At 36.0% G+C, this 26,225-nt stretch overlaps 1 protein-coding gene across 8 annotated transcripts in view; it reads right to left on the minus strand.

Moving 5' to 3' along the window:
- Window positions 1-26,225, minus strand: part of CCSER1 (coiled-coil serine rich protein 1) — a 641,644-nt gene that overhangs the window by 502,330 nt on the left and 113,089 nt on the right. For all 8 annotated transcript variants that reach the window (XR_014955187.1, XM_085579114.1, XM_085579113.1 and 5 more), the window contains exon 4: window positions 16,845-16,938. Coding sequence is in view for 7 of the 8 variants with exons in the window: in XM_085579114.1 (XP_085435240.1) it covers window positions 16,845-16,938 (94 nt within the window). In the remaining variant the exon portion in view is untranslated. The remainder of the gene's footprint in view (window positions 1-16,844; window positions 16,939-26,225) is intronic.

Consider the following 26,225-nt stretch of genomic DNA (forward strand, 5'->3'; position numbering starts at 1 on the left):
GTATATCAAGAATTCCATTAAACGTTCTGCAAAGGCCATAAAACATACCCTAAAAAAAAGCTGTTCAGGATACAAAATAAGTGGGAAGTTAGTGATGGTTTAATTTAGGTTATCTGTAAAGTAAAACTAGTTTAAAGATATATTAATTCTTTGTTAATATTTGCATAGCCTTTACCTGTACATAGTTTACTTTAAGAAAAAAAGTCAAAACTAACAAGAAAAATATTTCTACCCCTCCCCACTGACTCTTTCCTTTTTTTCCTTCTAAAATCACAGAAATCAAACAACATAAACCACAACATTTTTGTGACAGCCACTCCTGGACCAGAAGTGCTGCAGAGAACACACCAATCTGCACAATGCCCTTGAGTGTTAGATCCCTCTGCTAGAATTCCTCTGAATTATGCGAAAGATACAGGAGATCTCACATTCCTTACCAGACGAATTCAGTTCCCTACTGGGTGCAAATGAGAAGAGGATCATTGCTCAAATGTCACTCCCCACAAAATCACTGTAGTAAATTCTTTCATCTGACTCAACAGCCACATACTTAAAATTACAGTCTTTGATTCTATTAATCCACACAAGTAACTTTTACTTTGTTTTAGCATTTAAAATATACTACATCTCTAAGGAAGCTAACAAGTCTATGCTAGAAGATATGAGTCTTTGAAACTCAGGTTATCCTTGATCCTCCCCATTTTCATTAGAGCTGAACCAACTCTAACATCATACAGCACCAAGGAAGGAAGTCTGAAAAAACAGCATAATCAGGCTGATTTGCATTTTTTAACTGGAGCAAAATTACATCTTTACCAAGCTATTTGCTAGGGTTACTTTCAAAAGCAAAGCAAAGTTCCGCATTCATTTGGAAACTCAAGTGCCTAACACAAACATTTCTTTGAAGTAAATCTGTTTATAGAATTATAGGGACTACAGAAAATATTTGTTGTTGTTCTCAAAGCCAATATGCATGTAAAAGTTTATCACTATCTTAGCAATGCTTTCTTTTACCAAGAATGCTGAAAAAAACAATCTAACATAAATGACATACTGAATATTACATTCCCTTCCAAACTATTCTCTAAGTACTGAAAAAGTGCTACAGGGCACAAAGAGGTTACCAGATAACAACCACTAAATCTCAATTGCTACATTAACAGAAAGACCAAAATTGATGCTTGAAGATGACTGGATTTTATGGTTACTCTTCACTGGAAACTCTATGTAACCCATGCACTATCCATGAGAATTCCCTTTTTGTAACATCTGCTGTGTCACCTCCAGAACAGCTGACAGCCTCTTTCCACTTGCAAGTGACAAACTGGAATAACCAGTAATGACTCAGTAGCATCGCGTGGCTGCCACCTCAAGAATTAAAAAAATGAAAAGGGAGTTTTAAGTATTTTCAGCATGCAAGAAGTCTTGTTTCTCTAATATTGCCTCACACAAACATGCTTAAATCTTCACAGATAGTACATGGTAATTTTTCAGAATGAGCAACAGCTTAGGAAGAGAGTTTGAAAAAATATTATAGAAAATAGTCCAAAGCTGTACAATGAATACATTGTAATACTCATTACAGTACTTCCTATGGAAAAGACATTTACAAGTTTTTAAGCTAATACGTTAAATCCTAGGGTGAAAGATTGAAAAAAAATTCCCAAACAAACAGGTAAATGTTTTTAAATCCTATTCTCTGTTCAGACAGCACACTGGCTATTACTTTAAAATACTTAGGTACACTAAATGCAGGAAAAGTTATTAGTTTATTCTTGCAATCTGGACAGCTATACTAATCAAAATAATCCACATAAATAGCAACATAGCAACCAAAACTACTGAGATATTGAAAGAGTAGAAGGACAAGTTCCACTGCATGAGAAATTACAGCTCACCACATTATTAACAACCTCAAGAACAATGGCTTCCTAGCCCAACTCCTTCCTGTAAGCAATCTGTACCTAACCTCCTTCATTTTTACATCCACGCATATCCTACTTACTGTACGCATGCTCTGTATCAGATAAAGAAAATATGGAAAGCATTATGATTTTTATTAAATCTTAACACCTTATATGCCAGTGCTCTATAACTTCATAAAATCACTTTAATCAGTGTATATTTCAATACATTATTTGATTACTTAGTACCTGATCAGCAGGGTAAGGAGCAGAGGTTAAATCACTTAATGGCACAGACTACATACTCAGCTAGAGCTAAGATGTCATTAAAACAAAGTAGATAGCCTCTGCTTTTTAAGACAAAACTGCTTTTCCCAGAATTGTGATTTGATCCCACAACACACAACCTCTTACAAAGTAGCCTCCAAGTCTTTCTCTGGGTTTTGACTAATTTTTCCCAGTGGGAGTATTCTAGATATTAGTATTAGATAATGTCAGAGATGGAAAAGCTTATCAAAATCCTGTGCTAAAAAAATCTTGTGAGGAAGAGAGCAATTTTCGTCACTCACTAGGAAAGTCTATTGGAAAATACATGCTCAAGATACAAACATCAGAAATTCAATTTAGATATTATGGCCTTTGGTTAGGTAAAATAAATCAATTATCCTCATTAAGAATCCCCCATTTAGATTTCTTTTTATTCCTTTAGTTTTTTAGGAACCTACATATGTGATCAAGGCTGCCAGCAAATACAAAGCTAGACCCAGACCATTCAACTTGTTAGGCTGACAGAGGAAATTACTAACAATAAGTAACACAGACCCCAATATTTTTTTCTGATAGATGGAAAATATAAAGGCATCATATTTATGCAAGAGAACAAAATAATTTTAAGATCAGAGATAGCAAAGGACCTAATCAGCTTCCTATCTCTTTCTACATTATATTAAAGAACCAGTCTCACATCACTTCTAAACAGGGCTATGGTGGGTTAAAAGGCATGCTGAGATTTTAAATTAACCTCATCTAAATTAACCTTGAATAAGTTATTTTTGCTGTGGGTTTACTTTCTCCTCACAATTGCTTCCAAGGTCTGAGCAGGCTATTAGGTGTGCAAAGTCTTACAAAAAAATAAATCTGTTTAATAAAAATTTTCTTTAGGAATAAAGCCTTCTTGCTACCTATTTTGACACTGCTTGGATTATTAAAAACTAGTCAGAAATTATGTCCTCATTGTTTTGGGAAAATAGCAGAGTTTGTATGGACTAAGACTCACTAGGGGGGAGTACTTTCTGAAGGCTTTTTTTCTCTAAAAGATATTAACATTTTAATTTAAGGATGCATACTGTGCTTTGCTACCAATTCTAATTTTCCTTGCAATATAAATAAAAATGCTGTGCAAGCTTCAAATCTCTTTCTTTCACATCCATTCCTAGAAAACGCTTGAAATTAAATAGACATGGCATCCCCAAATTTCTTTACTGGAAAAATAATCATTATCCACAATATGACTTTTGTTCCTCTAAACTGTGCTGCTGTTGCTAATAAATCAGTCCATATAGTAGCTTTAACTACAAGTTTCCTACACAGTTTTATTTTTTAACATCTGTTAGCAATACTGTACTCACATATACTTTTAGCCAAAGCATAATGATGTTTAAGGTAAATGGCAGAAACTGAGTAGCCATAAAAAAGAAACCCAGTCTCACAGGAGACACTGGTTGTATCAAGTCTAGACTCCAAAGCCTGAAGTCATTTATGAGTGAGCTTAAATCTGAAGTCTATGATCCCCTTGACTTCAGTGGAGCTAGCTATGTGCCTTAGGCTAAATATACTTTTAATTCGCAGCTGAGACTTTCTCACAGCAATGCTTAAAGCACCAAAAAATTTCTGTTTCCCAAAGGAAAAACATGTTTTTTCTAGAAATCATTGACACACTAGTAATGTTTTTCCCCAATAATAGAGAATGTCCATTTATACAAACGGGTGAAGACACAGAATAAATTTGAATCTATAGATAGACAGATCAAATGGAAAAGTGGTAAATATAAAACATGCTGAATCATCCTTCATATAGATAGGAAGTTGAACAGAACAGTAAATGTGATGAAATATCAGGATTTCAAATATGTTTTTGCAACAGTAAATATAGGGGCAATTTATTCCCACACATAATTAGAAAGTATTCTAATATCCAAGGCCTTCTGATGACTCCAGAGCATCTAAACTGTAATTTATAAATACGGATAGCATTATTAAATAATCATGGTAATTCTATTCTACATCTACAGTCTATTGGGAGACAGAATTCTTCATTATTATAGATATAAAAATCTGTCAAACTCATCTCAGCTTCTGGACTTCTAAGCCTGAAAGCAAGCAAAACTCACTATATTTTACCTACAGTTTCAAATATTACTGTTACCTGAATAAACTTAACTGAAATCAAGCACTAATCAAAGACTGAAAATATACAAAATACAGAGGCTGTCAGCATCCCACTCCTCAATATGAGATTCAGACAAGAATGTACAGTAGAAAAAAGCCCATCAAACCACAATTGTTTAACAGCAAGCAAACAGAATTAGGTCAAGAGAAGGACTAAAGATGAAAAACTAATAGGGATTTTTTTGCATGACAACACCAAAATGAGCTGAATTTGAAAAAGTAGTAACTGATTTTATAAAGACGCAATCATAATAAATCCAAGAGCCATCTAAGGTAACAGGCTCCTGCATATTTCAGCAAAGTACAAAAAGCTTAGCAGGTAAGAAAGGAAAAGATGTGTTAAATGTGACTGTGAGAGGGGAAGCATAACAATCTCACTTCTAGTTAAGAAGAAAGTGACGCAACTGGAAGTGTCTTTCTTTAACCCAGAGTTTGAAAATGTGGGAAATATAAATTTTCCCACTGAAAGAAAGTACAGTCTTTCCTGCCGCCTCCTCCGGCCTTGCTGCGCATCCTTTGCGACTCATCTAGCACATATCACTGAGCTGACTCAACAGCTCATTATTCCTATATTCCGAGGGGAAAGATCCTCAGAGTTTTTCTTGCAGATGAGGTAAGAGAGCAGGCTGTTGTGAAACTAGATGTATCAGCTAACACAGGTCTCCATCACTCCTTCCTCTGCGTCTGCCGTGCGGATGAGGGGGAGCAGCAGGTGCAGGAGGAACACACATGTTCCACAGAGCCCCTGCTCACGGCCCCTGCAGCCTGAGAAACACAAACCACATGGGATTCTTTCAACCTCTTGATTGGTTTTCAGAAGAGAGAAACAGAATACTACTTCTTACAGAGTTTGAAAAATTCTTGTAAGCTGCTTGTCATATATCATTCTGAAGGAAGATTAGAGAAACTTCATTCCAAAACATATTTTGCCAGAAGCTAAAGGTGAGATTTTTTTCCATACCAGTTTCCTTCTTACCTCTATTTCTTTTCCCCTTTCTGCCTACCCCTGCTCTTTACTACCTGTGTTAACTCAGTGTCAAAGTATCACAGTGTGGGTTTCCACAAAAATTCATTACAAGGCAATGGCTTTTGCCTGGTCAACCTCATCTCAGAGCCAAATCCACACCTTCCACATGCTCAATGACACAGCCAACAGTTTCTCCATGTAACTCCACAGAGCTCTGCACAGCCCATCTGTGAATACAAGTCTGCTGTATTTGCAAACTGAGAGATTTGATTGAATATGCTCAGAACCAGGACCTATTTGCATTTAATCCAGCACACGCTGACAGTAAGATGGTTAAGCAATATAGTTATGTCATTCTAGCTTAAACCCCATAATTTACAAGTATATCACATCAGTAATGTTATATTAAGGAGCATAAAGAATACTTTTTCCTGAACCCCCAATCCCACAAAAATCTCTAAATGAGTCAAACAAATTAAAGATTAAGCAGGGAAGAAAACAATTAAATCGAACCTTAGAAATAGAGTTATTTCATGTTTTATTAAAGAAGAAAATGTATTAGAAATACAGAGACTTGTCAAAACTATTTTCTGTGAAATTAACAGCTTTGGAAAGAAGCACAAAAATAATATTACAACACAGCTGTACTTTCATTTTATCTACTTCCTGCTTTTCAATCTCCAAATAAGTATATTTTTATAGTAAATAGCTTTTTTTATTAAGAAAAATCTCTGTGAGAAAAAAAAATGGTCAAGTCAGGAAGATCTTCAACAGGTTAATCATGATGCCTAGGCTTTTGAAAGTCGGCAAAATCAATTTATTATAATAAAAAAGTTTACTACCAACATTTTTTTTCATAACAGTTTCTCAGGCCCTAGGGACTCTGGTTTCCTTAGCCTTTGCAAAGACATTGCTGTAGTCCTTCTTTTCTAAGACGTATGTGAACTGTGTTTGCAGGGCTAGAAACACTTAGAAAGAAAGAGAAAATGAGCACATTATCCATCCTGGAACCAAAAGGCACTACACTTATTTACCATCCATTTTCAGTTTCATTTCTCACATTTCTCAGATTCAGCTGTTACTGTGCAACAAACAAGCATCACTATTAAAAGGAATTAAAGCATTTCAAACACTGAAACAGCTCAGAGGAATGCCTTTGGTTTGTCAGGTGTGTTTCACATTTGTATGCATGCTAGTCCTTAGGTACAGACATTTCTACAAAGGCTATTTTAAGCTCATGCACACAGAGCACCGTAAGCTGAGGGATGCTGCATGGGGCCACTGTCTCCAGTAATCAACTTTTCACAGCCAATTTTTAGTCTATGATTCAGCAACTCCTCAAATAGCAAACTCATAAATGCTTAGTTCTTTGTCAAAAAAAAAAAAAAAAAAAAAAAAAAACACAAAACCAAAAACTATAGGGATACCCAGAGATTCAGTAATACTGCAGTGTGTAATAACAATTTGAAGATAACTTGCCATTTGCAAGATCCATGCATATACATGTTACCCATCCTGCAACACAACATTTGCTTCTCATTCTTAAAAGTGCATTCAGAAGACTTCCCACCGCAAACACACTTCCCTTAAAATCTTACCTGGAAAGAGACATTCTCCTAAAGACATAACATTACAAAAACAGGGGGGGGAAAAGAGCCCTCAAACCCTGTAACACTGATGGTACCCTCAGGAGGTACAAGGAATGCATTGTCCTCTGGTGAAGTTACTGGAGCAGTAGCAGGCAAGCTTTGCTTTGACAAACTTTCATTGTCAAGCTGTTCCCTACAGGAAGGCCTATATGGAACAATTTTGAGAATTGGAATGTGGTAAGGAGATTGCTGGGCATTATTCACTTTGAGTCAGATGGAATATTCCTAACATAAGCCTAACTACGGAAGGCACAACTGGAAAATTTCTTCAAGGTTACCTTTCAGAGTTTATCTCAAATTGTTCCCTTGCCAAAAAAAGGTGTACAATGTCCTTCATAGTGCAGATAACTAGCTAGGCTATGCAAACCAAAAGCACAGCTTTCTTCTTGGAGCCCCCAAGAGGACAAAACATTCTCAGGTCTCAGGAAGATCCTGTACACCAAACCTACCTGCAGAGCATTTGCTACCTATTGAATCCCCCTCCTAAAACTGAACCTAGGCTGCAATAAATCTTAGGGTTTACAACCTGCACAGCATTTATTTCTGAATTCCTTCCCCCTCAAGGGAAGTTGGAGGTTAAAACATAAATGAAATTCAACAAAATCCAAACAATATGAAGGATTTGATGGAACACTCACAGGGACAAAAGAAAGAATAACAGACTCTCTCATCACAAGAGATTCAGGTAAAGACATACAAAAATAAAGTCGCCTAATATTTTCAAACACTACAGCAGATTTGACCAAATCTTTGAGTAATGAAGGATTTTGGAAATATTTTTAAAGTAATTTAGACTAGAGCCCAGGCTTTAGTTGATTAGTATGACAGGCTCTTGCAAAATTGACTTGTGGTTTGCTTTGGCATTTTTTCTGCAGAAGGAAATAAAAAATCACAGGAGCAATAACAGTAGCGGATACACCAGCAACATCAATGGCACTGTCTGCTCCACTTCTTGGAATGACATGAAGAGGCACAAATCAGAACATAACTGGCCTCTAAAGAATGAAAATACTCTAGTTATTACTGCAGCTCCATCCCATTGGTATCACGAGTATCTCTCAGACTTTAATGCCAAACCCCCATGACTAATGGAGCACCACTTATGTACTACAAGTAAATTAAGTGACAAGCCCATGGTAACACTGGAAATCGGCATCAGAGAATCCAGCTCAACCCAGGAGACCCACACTCAAGTTTTAACTATCAGACTACTATTTCTTTCTTTACCTAAGAGTGAAGCTACAATGATCCCAGAGGTAAGTATTTCAAAAGGTCAAAAGCCATCAATAACTCACATAGAGTTTCAGTCTGACCTTGAAGTAGGATCCCTGCAGAAGTTGTATGGAAGGAGTAATTATTTTTTTATATAAACAGAGTTATAACTGTTCTGTAAAATAATTATAAGCTCATAATTGTTTCTCTTACTCCCTAAATCTCTCACAAAAGCAAGAAGACAGGCCATACTCCTCCAAGGTTTTCATCACGTTTTCATTTTAGCAAGACATCCAGTCCAGATCTATGTAAATTTACAAAGCAGGAGAAAAAAAGCATTATTTCGCATTCTACTTAAACTTTGCCATTTAGAAGTGCAGATTTGCTTTTAATAAGACACTGTGCTTTGATTTGTCATAATGTTTATTATTGCATTTATTTTCTGCCTGCAGATATTATTAAAGATGATGTTTCATCTCAATGTATGTATAAAATCAAAGGAATGAAGAAAGGCAATCTGCCTAATTTAATTACTGTCCTGATTCTTTCAGTAAATGATGGTTGAGCATACCAACATGAATAAGGATTTGTAACTAAATGGCACACTGTAATTATAAAATAGCAAGAAATTGAGATACAGACTCTGAATCTAATTGTTGTATAACCATACAAATGCATCTTGCTCAAAAGTATTATTTAATGACCCTGAAGTTCATGACTGTGCTCTTTTGCCCCTCTTGTCCATTAATGAAAAAATCTCTTGGTATCTAAATTATCTGACGCTCTATGATAGTGCTCCACTTAAGTGAGTAGGATTTACAAGTACATATCACTAATAAAATTTGTAACAGTCAGATAGGAATCTAACACACACAACCCCATTTGAATGTATCAGTCCTTCACCACTCTTCATACCAAAACAAAGAGCTAAAAATAGCAGTTTGCTCAGGAAACTGAGTATTGTCCTTGATCCATTGAGAACACACAGCCCAGTCACATTATCTATATCCCAGACACATTTTAAACATATTCTGAGGAAAGCATAGCTAGAAGCTAGTCCTACACGCTTCCTCATCAACTAGGTTTGGTTACAACTTAACTTTTAAAGTAAAACACACTAGAAAAGATTTAAGATAAAGTTAATTTGGCAGCAGTTCTAGGCTGTGTTTTGCTTTTATCAATTAAAATTGAAATAGTACTGCACGATTCATTTACATAAATAAGGGAACAGAAACAGGGCTCAATCCAATTTCTTTTCCAGAATATGGATTAGGATGCTAGAAGACTGACCTTGTATTAGCCTATAATTTCTAACTAGTTCCATTCCAATTCACTATTATTTCTTCTTACTCCCAGTAGTTTACACTTTCAGAGTGCTTAGGCTGGCCTAGCCACAAGTATGCAATGGTTACTTGAGACTAACATAAATATGCTCTTTTTATTTGATACTGCCACACATACTTTCACTTGCAAACCCTGCAAAAATACCTCTCCTCCATGCTCAGTCCTCTTTCAGAAGCTATTGATAGTGGTTAGAAAAGTTTAGAAGATGCCAAGTTTTATTTAATTCCCTGGAGACCTTAAGTTATTCCATTACTGTGCAATATTTATTAAACAATGCCTCAGGGAAAAATGTGCAGCTTAGTAGAATAGGTCATTCTGAAAATATATAAAAAGCCCTGTAATAAATTTTTCTAGATATATGGAAACTAGTGGCATGTGACTTTCCACTCAGTACTTCTATGCTGGAATGCAGACATACATGTGATATCAGGCTGGCCATAGCTACGGCTCATGATGCTCTCTCTTCACCACAAGAAGTTTCATGGAGGAATTGCAGGCATTTATTCAGCGAGACGTTTGTTCTTGCAAAACTGAAAACTAACATGAACTTTACCTTTTAATTGATGTTAGGATATCTGTAAAATATGTAGTGAAGTCACACAGCACTTTTTTTGTTCATTATTAGTACTCTTTACTTTTTTATTACCTTATCCAAAATTTGTAGTAACAGGGCAAGATACTAGTTATCTAAATTACCTTTAAACCTTTTCTTTGGCAGAGACACAGAGTTCTCTATTACTTTACTGTCATAATCTTTACTCTGCTCAAAACCTTTAAGTGTAAACCAAACTGCCATTACACATACCAAACAGAAATCTGAAGAAATGCTGCTCTAGCATGCTGCTTTACATTTATCTCTAGAACATACAACTCTAAAAGATGGCATTTGGAAATGACAAAGGTTTCAGAAGTGCTCAAGGAGCCGAGGGTCCAGTTCCAATTAAAAGTCAAAACAGGTCACTGTTTGTAAATGCAGAAACATAATCTGCTGCCAACAACACATTTATGAGCAAAGCAATACATTCAATTTAGTTAAGTACTTCTGCTCTAGTTCAAAGAAGCTTTTTGATTAGAATGCATAGTTAGGTCTTTTTTGCCTATTATCTATTTAAAGCAAATTAAAACATTTGAAAAATTTGCTTTCCTTGCACTGACAAAATTCTGGTCCAACAAAACAAAACAAAACAAAACAAAACAAAACAAAAAAAAAAAAACAAACAAAAAAAAACAAAACAAAGAAGTTTCATCACAACATTCCTATTGTGTAATAAAAAATTTTAAAAAATAATTAATACATTGAATTAATAAGACACAGGAGGAACTCCAAACTCATCACAGAATTTCCTCACAGTTTGTTCATTACATTCAAAATACTTCAGCAACTACCTAATTCATATCACTGGGTCATTACACCAACAATTTAATTTGGCTGGGTACTGATGCCTATTGATCTGCAGACTAGCTGGATTTAAAAGAAATACAATACAAATGCCAAACTTTTGCTTCCTAAAAAAACAAGTATAGTGTGCTTTTGTTGGCAAGGCAGCTAATATCTAATGTAGAGATGTTACTAAAAGACCATATTCTGATATAATGGATTATTCTAATTTGACATTTACATAGGTGTTTTTGTGTATCCACCTCAAAACTCTTTCTGCCTTCCTCTCAGTCTGCAAAACCCACACTGTAATCTGTCATTTCATTTCAACCTTGAGCAAGAACCAAAACATGTATAACCACAGAGTTAAGAAAACATTTAAAATGCTTCTAACTGACATGGTCTTAGGTTTGATCAAAATGTGTTCCATCTCTGAAAGTATTCTTTTTTAAGAGCTAAATAATATTTTGATGGATAACAAAGTTTCATATTAATATAAAATTTCATATTTCCACTTTTTTCCCTCAGCAAATAAGACAAATATTTTCATTCCTGAAATATGCTGAGTGAAGTAACTATGCTTCAGTATACACTGGGTCACAGCTTTTCAGCTGAGGCTGGGGCATTTAATTCAAAACAGCTAAAGCACTGGCCAAAGACAAATCTCTCCTAAAAATTTCAGCAAGCTACATTATTCAAAACTATTCAGCAAGCACTCCAGCAGCAACATAATGGATGCACAGGCCAGTATGGGTACCCAGCTAATCAATATCACACCCATGAATAGTCACTGCATAGTGTGGAGCCTGATGGGGAAGAGACAGGAGCACGTGCTTAATATTCAGCACCAGGAGCAATCCCCCAAGTTTCAGCCAGACCACTCATTGCCAATTCCAGCTACACACACACATCTTTGTAGGAGGATGCAGGGCACCTGTTTCATGCTACCCATGGAAAATACTTAAGGAATTACCAAAGCCCTTGGATAGCTGTGCTTTTGTGAACTTTCAGAAAAAACCTGCACTCCTGACAACACTGACCACATAAAACCGTTTGGTTTTCAATAGGCTACAGCACAACACCAGCACACAGCTCACACATGTTAATGTGCATCACTTGAATAAATTCCCGACTGCTTGTATCACAGAATATAAAGGTTTTCCTCATACATTTGACTAATCAATAATTGGAATCAAATACATTGTGTTTCATGAGGGAAAAGGAAAATGAATGAAGTTAAATTAATGCTGCCACTTTCCATAAACCTGCAATGATTTCCCACTACAGAAACCACTGACTTCATTATTTTACAACTGGAAATCAAAGCTGCAGCATATTTTTAAAGTCTAATTTACTCAGATTATAAAAAGGCACCCTTAAGACTCATCATGTATGTCATATTATGCTTCATTTTAAGCATTCCATCATAAGAACACAGTATGCAAAACTCTCAGCAAATCACATTGATTAATATTTTGAATTTGTATACCATATAAATATTATTTTGTTAAAATTCAAAGGAATTGTTTTAGGTGGGATAATAAAATGTCTGTCTTACATTCTTTGTCTCAACATTATAGCCTTTAAAACAGAAGCAAAAGTAGTAAATTAAGGCAGTAAGCTCATTTACAGAGAGAAAGTCAGAAATGTGGGAATTACAGACTTCTAAAGCTGTGCTAAGACCAGCAAAGCACAGACACCTATGTCCAAAGTAGATGCATCTGCATTAGGTTTGCAGGTGTCTCCTTACCTTCTGTTCTATGGTTAGAGAAAAAGTTAGGGATATTTTTTAATTTGCTAGTACTCAGAAGGATTTATAGCACCTTTTGCAGGAACCTCATTTCTTGAGGATGCTGCTGGAGGGCAGCAAGCTCATTAGGGAAAAGCTAAGAGGGCAGAACAAGAGCACAAGTAAAAAATGAGTTGGAGTTATAAATAAATAAATAAATAAATAATAAACAACAAAAGAGGTAACAGATCTTTATCTCTTTCTCCTTTCTAGCTCTATATTTTAATCAACATAGCATACCACTTTCTCCAACATCTCCTTTCCTACCAGCTAGCTTGTAGCTCCTCTTGAAAGCTCCTTAATAGAGAATTCTCCCAGAAATCTTTCCAACATAATCTTATTTTCTGTTCATAAATAGTAACTAAAACAATGGCAGATCAATACAGTACAATTATTTTGCTAAATTAGTATTATATTTTATGCTTCAGTACAAAGATATATCCTCACATTAACAAATACCATTATTTAAAACTCTAGCAGCTAAAAGCAGAAATTATTGTATATTGTGTCTTAACTAATAAATCTCTAAAAAACTGGAGCTCCTAATGGCATTTAAGAGAATTTCTCAATTTGCCATTAATTAGCTCATAAATAGTGTTTATTAACTGGGACAGTACCCTTCATTAATCAGCTCATCAATAGTGTTTATTAACTGGGGCAGTACCCTTCAGAATTGTTAAGTCTAAATAATACAGCTTGATGTACACAGCCTCCTCACCAAGGCATAATATTTGATATTAAAGTTAGAAATGTGATGTTAGCCCTTGTATTAATGCAATTTGTCATTAGAAATTTTCATAGCCTTTTAAATAATAGTTATTCCTAGCTATTCCTTCATTATCCCTCTGTAACAATTGAAGAAAGAAGTGAATAATTTCCCAATTATACCGCTTCATATTTCCATCTATTTGTTAAAATACTGAACAGAGCTTCTCTTGGAACATTTCTCCCCATAGTAATTCCCTACATAATTGTTCATCAAAAGCCCAATGGAACACAGGTGAATGGCAATATATCTCTAGTACTCATGGCTTTAACCAAATAAATGCTGCAATCAGCATCAGAACATAGAACATCAATAGGATTTTTACTGTACTACAAATAGTGACAGTACTGCTGATACCTTTGCCTTGCAGAAGAGCATAATTTTAATGTTTCTATTCAAAAAGCAGTATTTTTATATTCATGAACACCTTTTTTGATAAGACTAAGAACACATGCATTAACTCTCAGTTGACTTCAGTATGAAATGTGTGAATGTCACGGATCCCCTGCAACTATTAGAGAAACATGAGGAACTTGTTAGAAAGGTGAACAAATACTGTAATAAAATGGATTAGATATGTAAAGCTGATGCAATATAGGGCTGAATCTTCTACAGAAGAGGCAGCACATCTGCCTAATCTCTAACTAAATGAGGCTCACAAATCTGTAAGTCTGCAACTGTCTTGACTGAATTTTACTGAAGTGAGCCATAGGTAAACTCGCAAGCCCATAGTTTTAAAGAAGCCTTCACAAAGAGTTCAACAAACCTGCAACTGGCAAAAATTACAGAAAATCATCTACTTTTCAGGCCAGTCACATACTTGAAGAATTAAACAGTTCTTTGGTTTAATTCAAATTCTATTAAAATAGTATGTTCTACAGTAACAGTACAGGCTCATCCTCCATGTGCAATTCTGCTGTCTTCTTGTTTCAGAAGCAGGCAAAATTAAAAATCTTTAAAACATATTGACTCCCAATTACCTGAAAGACCTTATATGTGCATGCCCATAAATATAATCAATTCCAATCTGACGAATTTATGAAACTGTAAAGCTCTGCATTAAATTAACTCTATATCTTTAACATGATCACTTGATGTATTCCGGTGCCTGTAGAACAAATTGCACCAAAATATTTGATAATGTAATTTAATTGAACAAGTTTGGAATTCTATTTAGGTATGAATAGAGATGCCTCTTGGAAAAAAACAAGCAAATTCAGAAGTGAAAACAGAGAACATATTGACTTGGAATTCCTGAAAAGAATTTTTGTTGAAAAGTCTTAAGTCCTGGAAGCTGGCCATAACTTAACAGAGGAATCAGAAAAGGAATTTGTTAAGAGTGTTGAAATGTCAGTCTCTAATTCAAGGCGTTTATGTACTTCAGTGGTGTTCAAATGCTAAATCACTAAAAATCAAGCATACTGCCTCATATCTCAGTGTAAATTAAGGTGATGACTGACTACCACATGAACCATTTTGGGCCAGATCCTCACACAAAATAAAGACATCAGCTTTATTTGGTGAAATTGAGTCAAACCGTACTGTGGCTCCGTCCTTCCAAATCTTTCTTACAAGCGAATGACTTTAAAAAAGAGTGACAGCTAGGGAAATCTTAAATTTTTTCCCAGCTGGATTCACCATCAAACAAATAAAGCCAAAGAGCAAATATTACTAAAATAAACACATTTCTGTTTAAAGAAAATTTGCATTCTGCAGTGTGTGTCTCTACATTATTGCTCAGAATAGAAATGGTCACCATACTTCAGAGGACAATGTAGATCTCTGCTTCAAAAGCATCTCATTTACTCTGGATAATGAGGCAAGAGCAGGGAGATTATTTGCCATATCACACCTTCATCTTAATTACTTCTCTATCAAGTATGTCATTCAGACATTATTATTTTCGCTGTTCTAGAAGCTGCTACAAAATTTTTGTCATCATATACTGGACATAACTCTTCTTTCGCTGTTAATTCAGTGCTTTGTAAAAAAAAAGAAGGAAAACAAAGTTCAGACCAAGTGCAACACATCAGGGATGTTTATTTATGGAAAACAGTTCTGCCAGTTCATTTCTTTCCAACCAGTCCAGGGAATAAATAAGTCTGAACCCCATATAGTTTCTTATAAAATGTAATGTTTGTTTCTGAAACCACATTTCCTTAACCAATCATTCAACTTTCTGTAAAAAGTTAATAGTAATATTCAGAATGTGTTAGAAAGGGCCTTTTCTGTGGAGTTTAGCTTCCAGTAATTTAGAAAACTTTAATCATGCACACATTACTGCTGCAACCATCCATACTCCCTACCTAAGCAAACAGAACAGATATTTCATCCTATAGGTAGATATGCAAACAGGTTTAAAAGCATGGTACAATTGTTAAACAAAATTATCATTGAGATAATTCAGGTATGTTCACAGAATAACCATACACAGAAAATATAAAACAGGAGCACAACTGAAGCAGTTTATCTGCAACCATTACTAAATTTGCCTCTAAGAAGGGACCAGGACTGAAGATGGTCCACACCAGCCAGCACATGTCTCAAAAAACCCCACTTCCACTAAGTCTGCAAGAATGTGCAGAACATGGACATCTATTTGGGTGAATGGAGAAACTGGGATCAGGGAGCAGCAGGTATAAGAGAAGGTGAGAATTCCTCATGCTTCAACACACAACACTGTCAGAATAGAGCACCACAGCAGAGTACAAACCCAGAACTCTGCCTGGGGTCAAGCACAAGTCCTACATCTCTTTGAAGACTCTCCAAATTCTGCTGAGTTAGCAGGACTGCTGTTCATAGACAAGGCCCTGCTGTCCACATCCCAGTAAAGGAAATTGCTCTTCACATGTCCCACAATTTACCTTGCATAATTCTATTATAGAATGGTAACAAGCACAGTATATAGCAATAGTTTATTGCTATTAATCAAGGCAGTGCAACAAGGCTTTAACCAAACATGAGAGAAAACATCAAGTTACACTCATGTTTCAAGTAATACCTCCTTTATTTGAAAAATATTATTCTGGCACATACAAAATGTGATCACAATTATTCCACTGATATTCTTTTGTTAAGTGCCTGGGGTAGGCAGCAATCATTTTAAGTATTTAGCAAAACAGATGGGTCTGCCCTTGGTACTGAAATTCTGTAGCTGTAGAAATCACATTTCATAACTGACTATATGAAGTCCAAATGCTATGTAAACAGCATTTTTCTGATTAATTACAAACAAATTTAGAAATAACTCTAAAAAAATAATACCACTCTAATCCTTCCAAGAAAATGACTCCTTTTTATTTCCAAGTAACTGTACTAAACATATTTACTTTTTATTCCAAGAATAACATTACCTCACTGAAGACAGACAGCATTTATCTGACTTACCAGAACGCTGGTGATGTTGTTCTTCCAGGAACTCCAAGTCAAGCATTAGGTCATCTTCATCCAACTCACAGGAACCCAAGTTATTCAAAACATCCTAGTATAGATTAAAAAACAAAAAAAGAAAGAAAAGAAGCATTAGAAACATTTAGACAAATGTTTCAGCCAAATTGCTCTGCACAAAATTATTTCCAATCAGATCTGAAAACATGCTTAAGGAGGAGCTACATAAAAGCTTTCTGCTAACATTAGACCAGTGAGAAACATTATGAAACAACTGTCCAACCTGAAACATGTTTGTCACCATTGTCTTTTTAGAGGACCTCAAATATTTAACAAAAAAACCCAGAAGTACAAGTAATACCATCTACCTTTTTTTTTTTTATATACTGTTCAGTGGTGGTTTTGTGCCTTTCCAAGTTTAAGCATAATTTTTTATGAAGAATAAAAATGTTATTTTTAGCACAACATAAAAGTATCCGTGCATGTTTTTTTATTAAATTTTGGAATTCTGAGCACTGCCTGCCCTTACTAATATACTTTGAAGAGAGATTTATTGTTTTATTTATCAAAAGGATAAAGAGATACAAATTTACCATAAACAGGAAATTCAGGCATGAATTATCAACTTGTCAATTTTTAAGTACTTATGTGCGTGGCAAAGGCTTATATAGACAGAAAAGAAACCTGACTCTTAAGTGTAGCTGCTTAGGTCCCCATTACCATTTGTTTGCCAAGTCTTAACTATAGACAGATAAGACAGGTCTACAGACAGGGATAACAATTATCCATCTTCTGTCCATGTGTATTTTATTTTATGGTCATTTCTTTTAATGTGGTATCACAGATTTTCTCCACAGTCACCAATACCTAACCAAAGCTAATACAATGCCTACTCCAGCTGGCATTTTTTTTGCTGATCAAGAAGCAATATTGCAGGGCTCAATTTTTCAGTCCATCTACAGGAAAGTAAATCCTTAGACATTGCACGGGAAGGATGCTGGCACCCTATGCACTGCACATGCTCCCAACACTAATATAACATAACAAATCAGAGTGAAAGAGGCCAGATTATTGTCCAATAGCATTGAACTGTCTGGGAGATCTCTGCACAGCAATCTGCTGTATAGAAAGTAGAGAACTATGACAGCAGGATACATTAAACTAGTAAAACCCTTTCTTGACTTCAGTTCCAACCGTGTATTTTTTATGTTCATTCTAATTCTTTAAAGTATTTTCCCATCACAATAGATGTCACCTCTTATTCCTACTCACCACTTGCACCTATTCAACCATTTGGAACAATTATTTCTTCAAATTTTGTTTTCTACTCTTTCGCAAACAACATATAGGCAACACAAGGACTTTTTCTTGCATTCTTTCCCTGACTTACCATCAGCACCAGAGACTTCTTATGAGATACAGAAGCCACTGCTAATGCTGTTACTAGATTTTTGCTCCCTTTTAAAATGAAGATGCTATTAGCACTCAAGCTTCATCAAATGGTATCTTAAACTCAGAGAATGCACAACATACTTTGTTTACATATTGTATGTTCATGTAACAAAAGAATTTGGTGAAAACATCCAGAAGAACAATCCTTGCAATTTTTAAGCAATAGCTAAAAGCTTTCATGCCACTTAAGGCAAAAGGTAAAAAGGTTGGACTACACAGGTTTGTTCTCCACCTTAAAATTATCATCTATACTACAGCTGACCAACTGAATCCACATTGATATTAATGCTGAGCATCCTTTTATAAGCTACACTAGCAAGGAGCAATGAATTTGTGCTAATTGAGCATCTCCTACATCTTGTGCAGTAATTTATGTGTGATCTGAAATCCTGGGAGATTGCCTGCAAAAACATAGTGACTCACAGCCTTCGTCAAGAAACAAATTCATTTGATTTGGAATTAACAAACACAAACACAAGCACAATTTTCTAAACTGAAGAGCTGAAGAACTGTGTAAGAGAGACCAAAAAAAAAAAAAAAGTTGTATTCAACTCTCCTCCTGCTTATTACTGCTTTTCAGGAAGTTCTTCACCACCTGAGTAATGTTCCAAGTGGAGGCAAACCATGATCCATCTATCCTCTCTGTTCTGCAAGGCTGATGTACATTCTGCTCCACAAAGCAACCCCTCTTCTCGTCCACTTGAGCTGAGGGCTCCCAGCTGCCCTCCCAAAGCGCCTGTGAGCCCCCCCCTTGCCTTCCCTTTCCTACAGCCCCTTCAACTGCACCAAAAACAGCAGGCATGATAAAGTGACAAAGAAAAGCCTCCCCTGGTTTTTCTTTCTTAAGCACTTCCTCCAGGGGAACAGTCTCCCTCTGCTCTCAAGAGTTCACTTGCTCTTTATAAAGGGATAAATCACAGGACTGGGACTAAACAAATTAGAGCAGCCACTGTCAATCATGGCAAGAACAAGGGCTTGACAGAGCTGCTCCCCCTCCAAGGATGTCAATGATGACAGTCTAGCTGATTCCCTGCTCTGATGGCCCAATTGTGGGCAGAGCTCTTCCACGGACATGAACCAAAAATGAACTCAGGAACACAAAAAATCCCACCCAAGCAGAGAGCATTAGTTAGATTCCCAGGGCTGTTCTAAGTACTATTTTCCGAAAACATATAATCAGGAAATAAGAGAGCTGAGCTCTCAGAATGACTTGCCTAATGTCACAGCACAGCTCAGCAATAATGCTGCAAGTGCACACCAACGTCCTCCACCCTTTTGCCTCCTCACCGGGATTCATTACTCCTTTGTTGCCATGATAATTAGCAAAAACTGTAATTTCCTTTAAGTTTAATATCTCTTGCCCTTTGCCAATTCTTCCCCTCACCACTGCCACGGCAGTCTTTGAAGAACAACACAATTAAATATTAAAAAAATAAAATAAAAGAGAGATTGAGCCATAAAGAGCATTCCAAGTGAGAAGTTTCAAACCTTTGCTACATAAAGAAAAAGAAATTAATTCTTCCATCAAAGCCTCAAGGAACCATTTGTTGTCTATTTGGGGTGGCATACCTTTTATTTACTTTAGGAGACAAACCATTTAGTTAAGGCACAACCTTGCAGCAAAAAGCTCCTTATTATCCTGTAATAGCCCTTCAGAGCCTGAAGACATACTGCCTACTTCCAGAGTACGCTTGACTTCTACTACCATTTTGTAGACTCATAACAGACTTGTTAATTTATAACAAGATGGTGTTTTTTTCTTCTAGTCTATCTGGAAGTTGATCATAACCTGTGAGAAAATCATGGGAACATAACCAATCATTTACCCACATGGCTCAGATTTTCCTGGTCAACACAGCCTGCAACCGGTTTAAAAACTAAAAAATTCAGTTTGCCAGCCATACTTGCCACCTTTGAGTTGGTGGACTACCCCTGTTATTTTAAGAAGTTATTATTCACACAAGAATTGAGCAGTAATAATTTAAACATTAAACTCAGACTAAACAGCAGTGGTTCATACAACGGCTCAGAATGTGACTGATACCCAATAAGCAGAACAGGATGCCAATCTTATATTAAATATTTCAAGGCATCAATAACTTCTTATTAACAAATTTCAGATTTAAAATTCTTACAGCAACTACAAGAAGTACAAACTGCTATTTTCATCTGAATATCTTACATGGGACTCAGTGAATTCAGTGGTATTCCACTTAGTCTGTGCCTAGCAACAACTTCCTTAACATTCTTAAGTTATATGACCTATGAATAGTTTTAGTATCAAAAGATACCCAGTGGATTGCATGGGTATAGTACAGAAACAGCTAAAACTTTTCAGCAATAAGAGATGTACCAGGCACACAGTTCCCCCAGCCAGTAAGTTTACTCAGGCTCATTGAAGAGGATTTCCTTCCTACACCTTAGTAGCCTCCCTGTCTCCTTTTCCCCCACCCAGTTTCCTTCCCCTAAGAACAGAAACTGAAAAGAAATCTAGTGCATAATACATAAATTTTAATCCCTTTCCAGAATAGCAAAGTATTGAATTAATTTTATACCTTAATTATTTTATACCTCAATTATTTTTTCAGTTCAGAAGACGACACTAAAAATTTGTCTGAAAGCTGGAAGAAATAACAGCAGCTTTAGCAGTAAATATATACAAAATGCCTAAGATAATAGGTCTCAAATCTACCATTGGGCTTTAAATAATAAAAAGCAAATAGCATCTCTTTATGAAGGCTTCTTTACTATATTTTTTCCTAATTATTATTCCAAATAATTAACTTACATGTATAAATATCTAGTCAAATTACTGCTTATGGAATTACAGTATAGTCCTAAAAATTGACTACACTATTTTTTAAAAATGGCAATAAAATACACATATGAATATGCAAATACACTAATGTATATTATTTTGTTAAGCAATGTAATTCAATTCCACATAGACCAAGCAAAACTGTATTAATTGCACAATACATATAAACCAAGTAGGCTAAACCCATGCAGAATTGGGTATTTAGAACTATTAAACCAAGTTTAATAATTCAGTTTAGGTAACAAATGTTCCATTTGAACCAGCCAGTAATCAATGGCACTAATCAAAAGATAAATTCCTTCATGTTTTCACATACTTTTATTCTAGACTTCTTTCTTACCTAGATAATTGAAATAATCAATTAACAGCAAGGTCCCAAAGGCTGCAGACACAGATTCTCTGTCATTGCCAGCATTTTTGGAATGCTGTATCTGTTACTTTGTAATTTCATTCTAATTAACATGCAGTCTCTGGTCTTGATATTCAAAAATTTTTTTTATATTTTCCAGGTGCTATAGTGGTAATCTTGAGATAGATTCAGCCCTGATAAATCTTTTTTGCTGAGCAAGGGGATGCAATTTTTTCTCTGACCACTGTTTTTGGTTACAAACCACAGGCTGAATGTGGGGCCTTGCATTTTCCAGCATATCTCCAGGTTCTTTTACACAGATTGAGATTTCCATTTCATTGCTGTATTGTGTTAGTGCAACAAAGTCTTGACTATTTGCTCAGAGATTGTTCAAGGGCTTTGAGAACCTGAGGTCCAGTAAGCACCTCAAGCTACAAGACTGAAGCATTGGCATGTTCACAATTACTCAGTTCAAAAGCATTTCTCTCAAACACATCGATGGCTGAAGAAAATATACACTGGTTAAGTTAACTCTGGTTATAAATACATTGCTACAACCTTACTGTCATGAACATATTGACTATATTTCCATCTTTAATGGATCTTTTGGTCAAGCTTTGCTCAGTTTGACACTCTTTTGTCACTGCACTTCCTCTGATGCTTGCCTTGCAAAATTCTCACTGCTGCTGCAACTAAATTGAGCAGCTGAGATTTGGTCATGGGCATCCCCTCTTGAAAAGCTGAGTCTTGTACAGACACACAGAGATACATTTTTACTCAACTGTATGTAATTCTGCCCCACTGCCTCTTCAGATTGTACCAGGTAAGCCCTAAATCTCAGGAGAATAATTTTTTAACATTTCTCCCCCCAGAAATAATAGCAAAGGTCTCATTTGCATAAGTGATTGTGCAGCAATCACTGGTTTTTCAAAGATATTTTTAGAAACACAAGAACAATATTTTACACTCACTTTTGCTTCTGTTTTGCCTTCCTTTCCTCTCATGTTGGCCTCTACAACTCTTTCTGTCTTCCTCTGCATTACTGTTCCTAACTATTTTCTAAATACAAATGTTTATATATATTACTGGTAGGAGAGGGAAGGATATTTCCAAAATGTAAGGATTTAATGCTTATGCCTCCCCATTGAAATTATGTACTAAATGTTAATATCTAATATTACAGATTCCTTTTTTCCTTCATGGAAGAGATATATGTGGGAGGCTATTTGAAATCAATGCCATTGCAAGAGTATATAGAAAACACTCTAGAGAGAATAATTTGATTTTTTCTGAAATCACATGTATGACAATTCACCTGTATCAGCTGAGGGTCACTGCATATCTGATGCTGGAGAAGAACAGAATTAAATACTTATTTCAAGACTGAAATGATTTCTAAAGATTGCCAAAGGATAGTACTTCATCAAAATTGTATTCAACAAAGGAACATGGCATACAATCAGCCTAAGAATGAAAAGTGAGACATACTCAAGGAAAAAGAAAGACCTTGAGCTATTTAAAGTAATGTTAGCTGCTAGAACTGTACCTGAATAATTCATGGACATAATGAAGTATTTCCCCTTCTGCTCTCTCCCACACACTTCAAAGGGAAAATGAAAGTATATGAAATCCAGCAAACAGAAAAACTTTTAAAAATATAGAATCTCTGCCAACAGCCTGAAAATCTTTGCATCAAGTGTAAAGCTTATGGATTACTTTCATATACCAAGAGCCGCTTAAAACAATTCTTTTCTCCTGAACAGCAGCATCCAAAGAGCATATTATTTCCTACACAAATAAACTGAAGACTTTAGAAAAGAAAAAATAAATCTTGCCATGTTTGGTAAAAACATCTTCTGTAGCTAACATGTGAAAATCCAGTTATATAATAAATTAATGTGCCCTTAAGAACCAAAGACAAAAAATTAGCAGTGAAGGGAACAGTCTAACTACAGAGCTCAGATTCATTATGCTATTCTTCAAAATATTTTCTGCATGCACTCTTCAGGCCATGTAAAGGAAGAGCAGTACTTTCCACCTGATTGGTGCTTCTGTCCTTTTGCTTCTCTCTGTGTAAATCAATGTCTGCAATGATGCTCCTCCTGGCTGAGTGATTCTAACTGATGGAGTCTCCCAACAAGCTGGCACTCACCCACGCAGGGCTTGCTGTGCCACAGAACCAGCCAGCTCCCTGCAGCCACACAACGGGAATGCAACCAAGCCCAAGAGCTGCTGCTGGCAGGAACAGGACCTGCCCATGCTCCTGTCCTGCCACAGTGTCAGTCAAAAATAGAGGGGCAATAGCCAGTGTTTTGGCAGCACAGGAAAGCCACCTATAGTACAACTGGTAACAAAAGTATTTTGTAACACTGCTAAGCACAGGAATATTAATTGTTCCAAAGACTCAAACAGAGAATAGTGACATAATTGCACAAGCCATGTGTAGCTAAACACACAAAAAACCTCAGAAAGATGAAAACAAAGGTGATGTGACAAGCAGGAGAGAGACAAGTGATGGAATCAGAACTAATCCTCATTCCAAAAATTAGATGACCTACAGAAGAGGTGGATAAAGTCCCCTCCCTTTCCTTTTTGGGGTGGAGGCTGACAAGGACAAAGCCATCAAGTGTGCAAAGATGAGGACGGAAGAAGCAGCACACATTGGATCCAGTTTCCAACACTTGAAAGAGAGAAGCCTGGTCTCCACAGACTCAGTGAGGGAGATGGCAAGGACCATCCCAGCAAGACTGACATTGTTCCACATCTCCTAAACAATCCCCTTTTTAGTTCAGCAGCCATCTTTAATTCATACACATACACAGCACACACCCACCTGCAACACAGGCACAGATAAAGAGCTCTCAAGAGAGCTGGGCAGCAACATTTGGCCTCCCAGTTGTAGTTTTATACAATTTTAAGCAAATTTAAGCCATTTTAAGCATTTATCTTAGCATTCTAAATCCAAGTTCAAGTCAACCCTAGATATAGATCAGCTCTCCACAGACCTGATGAAAGACAGAAGTCACCTATCCCTGAATTCACTACGTGTCAAGAATTTTAAAGTAAAAGACACACTGAAAATGTGCCAAAGCTCTCATGCAGCAGAAGGCCTGAGAACCATATGAGTGAAAAAAAATAAAAAACTCTCAGAGATGCTTTACTGAATGGTCACCACTCTTTCAAATAATTTTAGAGGGTTGAGATTCACTTTGCTTGTAAACACAATCAAGACAATGGGATTTTCTATGTTCAAAATGGTGTATACATTTTTCATACATCAATCTGGAATTTCATTTACAGAATCCTAGGGGAAAAGAAAAACAACTCTTAAGAAACTATGAAAATACAGTCAAAAAAATGCAATAAGGCTTAAAGGGACCAAACACAGCCTCCTTTAATAACTTTTTTTTTCCTCCTCACTCACACACACATATACTTTCCTCCCAGCAGAGGGACATATCTGCAACATGTAATCTGCTTTATGGATTAGTTAATGTTTTTACAGCTTCTGCATTATGCAAGCATTCTAGTGTGGTCATTATCAGAACACATCTTTGTGTAGTTTTGCTACACTCTCACCAGATTTTTCTGCCAAACACAGAAAAGGCTCCTCAAGCATCTCTAGCCTGCATTTATATAAGATATCATTTAGACCACTCTGTGAAGCTTATTTGTATATACCTTAGAGATGCGAGTACATCTTAACAGTGTCCAACAGGTTATGGATTGGTCAGTTATTTTTTTTCCAAAACCACTCAAACATAACTTACATCTAAACTTTCTGTGACTTGAAACTTGGTCTGTGTCCTGAAAACACCCAAGACAGTGCTTCAGTCAATATTTAAAGGGTCAAAATTTGCTTTATGACACCTAAGGAATCTTCAATTCTATTTTTGCCTTTTCTCAACCAGTGGTACAGAGAGGGGAAGAAAAAAGAATATAGCTATAGAACTAGTGAGAACCTGAGTGCCAAAAAGAGAAAAATTTAGTATCAGGGGATACAAGAGGGAGAACCTCAGTATTTATACGCATGACAAACCCCTACCACTCCTCTGTCAAAATTTTATCTGAGGAATATCACTGTTCTGACAAACTACAGAACAATTCACCTATTGCTACAATCCAGCACCAGTCACATTCATCTGGCAGACACAGCTGAATTCAAACTCCTTTCCCAAACAGGTACAGACCAAGTTCAAGAACTGATTGATTTTCCTTGCCAATAAAAGAATGTTCCAGTTCTAGTTATATCAGCTATATTGTTGGAGTCAGCAACTTTGGATGTCAAGTGACAATAATCTGTTTTATAGCTTGAGCATGATTTTATTTCTAAGAAAATACTAAGAACTTTCTGTATAATCAAAAACTCAAAACTCTTCTACACGCATGACTTAAATAAATACTTTTTTCCTTCCCAATATTATACTAAGCCAATTAAGGCTGAACCTTCAATTTCTAATTTTAAATTCTAGCCTCTAATATTGGTGATAAATCACTGAAAAGTGAGCCTTGTAGATGAAACCACAAGTGACCCTTTGGTATAATGTCATTAATGCAATATATAATAGGTATGTTATGGCTAATAATATTTGAATTTTTTCTATTTCCATGGCAACTTCAGTGTATGGCTGCTCTGGTAAACAGGGGTTTATAGCATTCTTTGAGAAATTCTTCTGCTCAAATGGCATTTTTCCACTACTGCACACTTTTCTCCACTTTTTTTGGTTCGATTTCTGTTTATATTTTTTCTTTTTCTATTGGA

This window comes from Lonchura striata, chromosome 4, assembly GCF_050655825.1.
Source record: "Lonchura striata isolate lonStrDom1 chromosome 4, ASM5065582v1, whole genome shotgun sequence".
Lineage (NCBI taxonomy): Eukaryota > Metazoa > Chordata > Aves > Passeriformes > Estrildidae > Lonchura > Lonchura striata.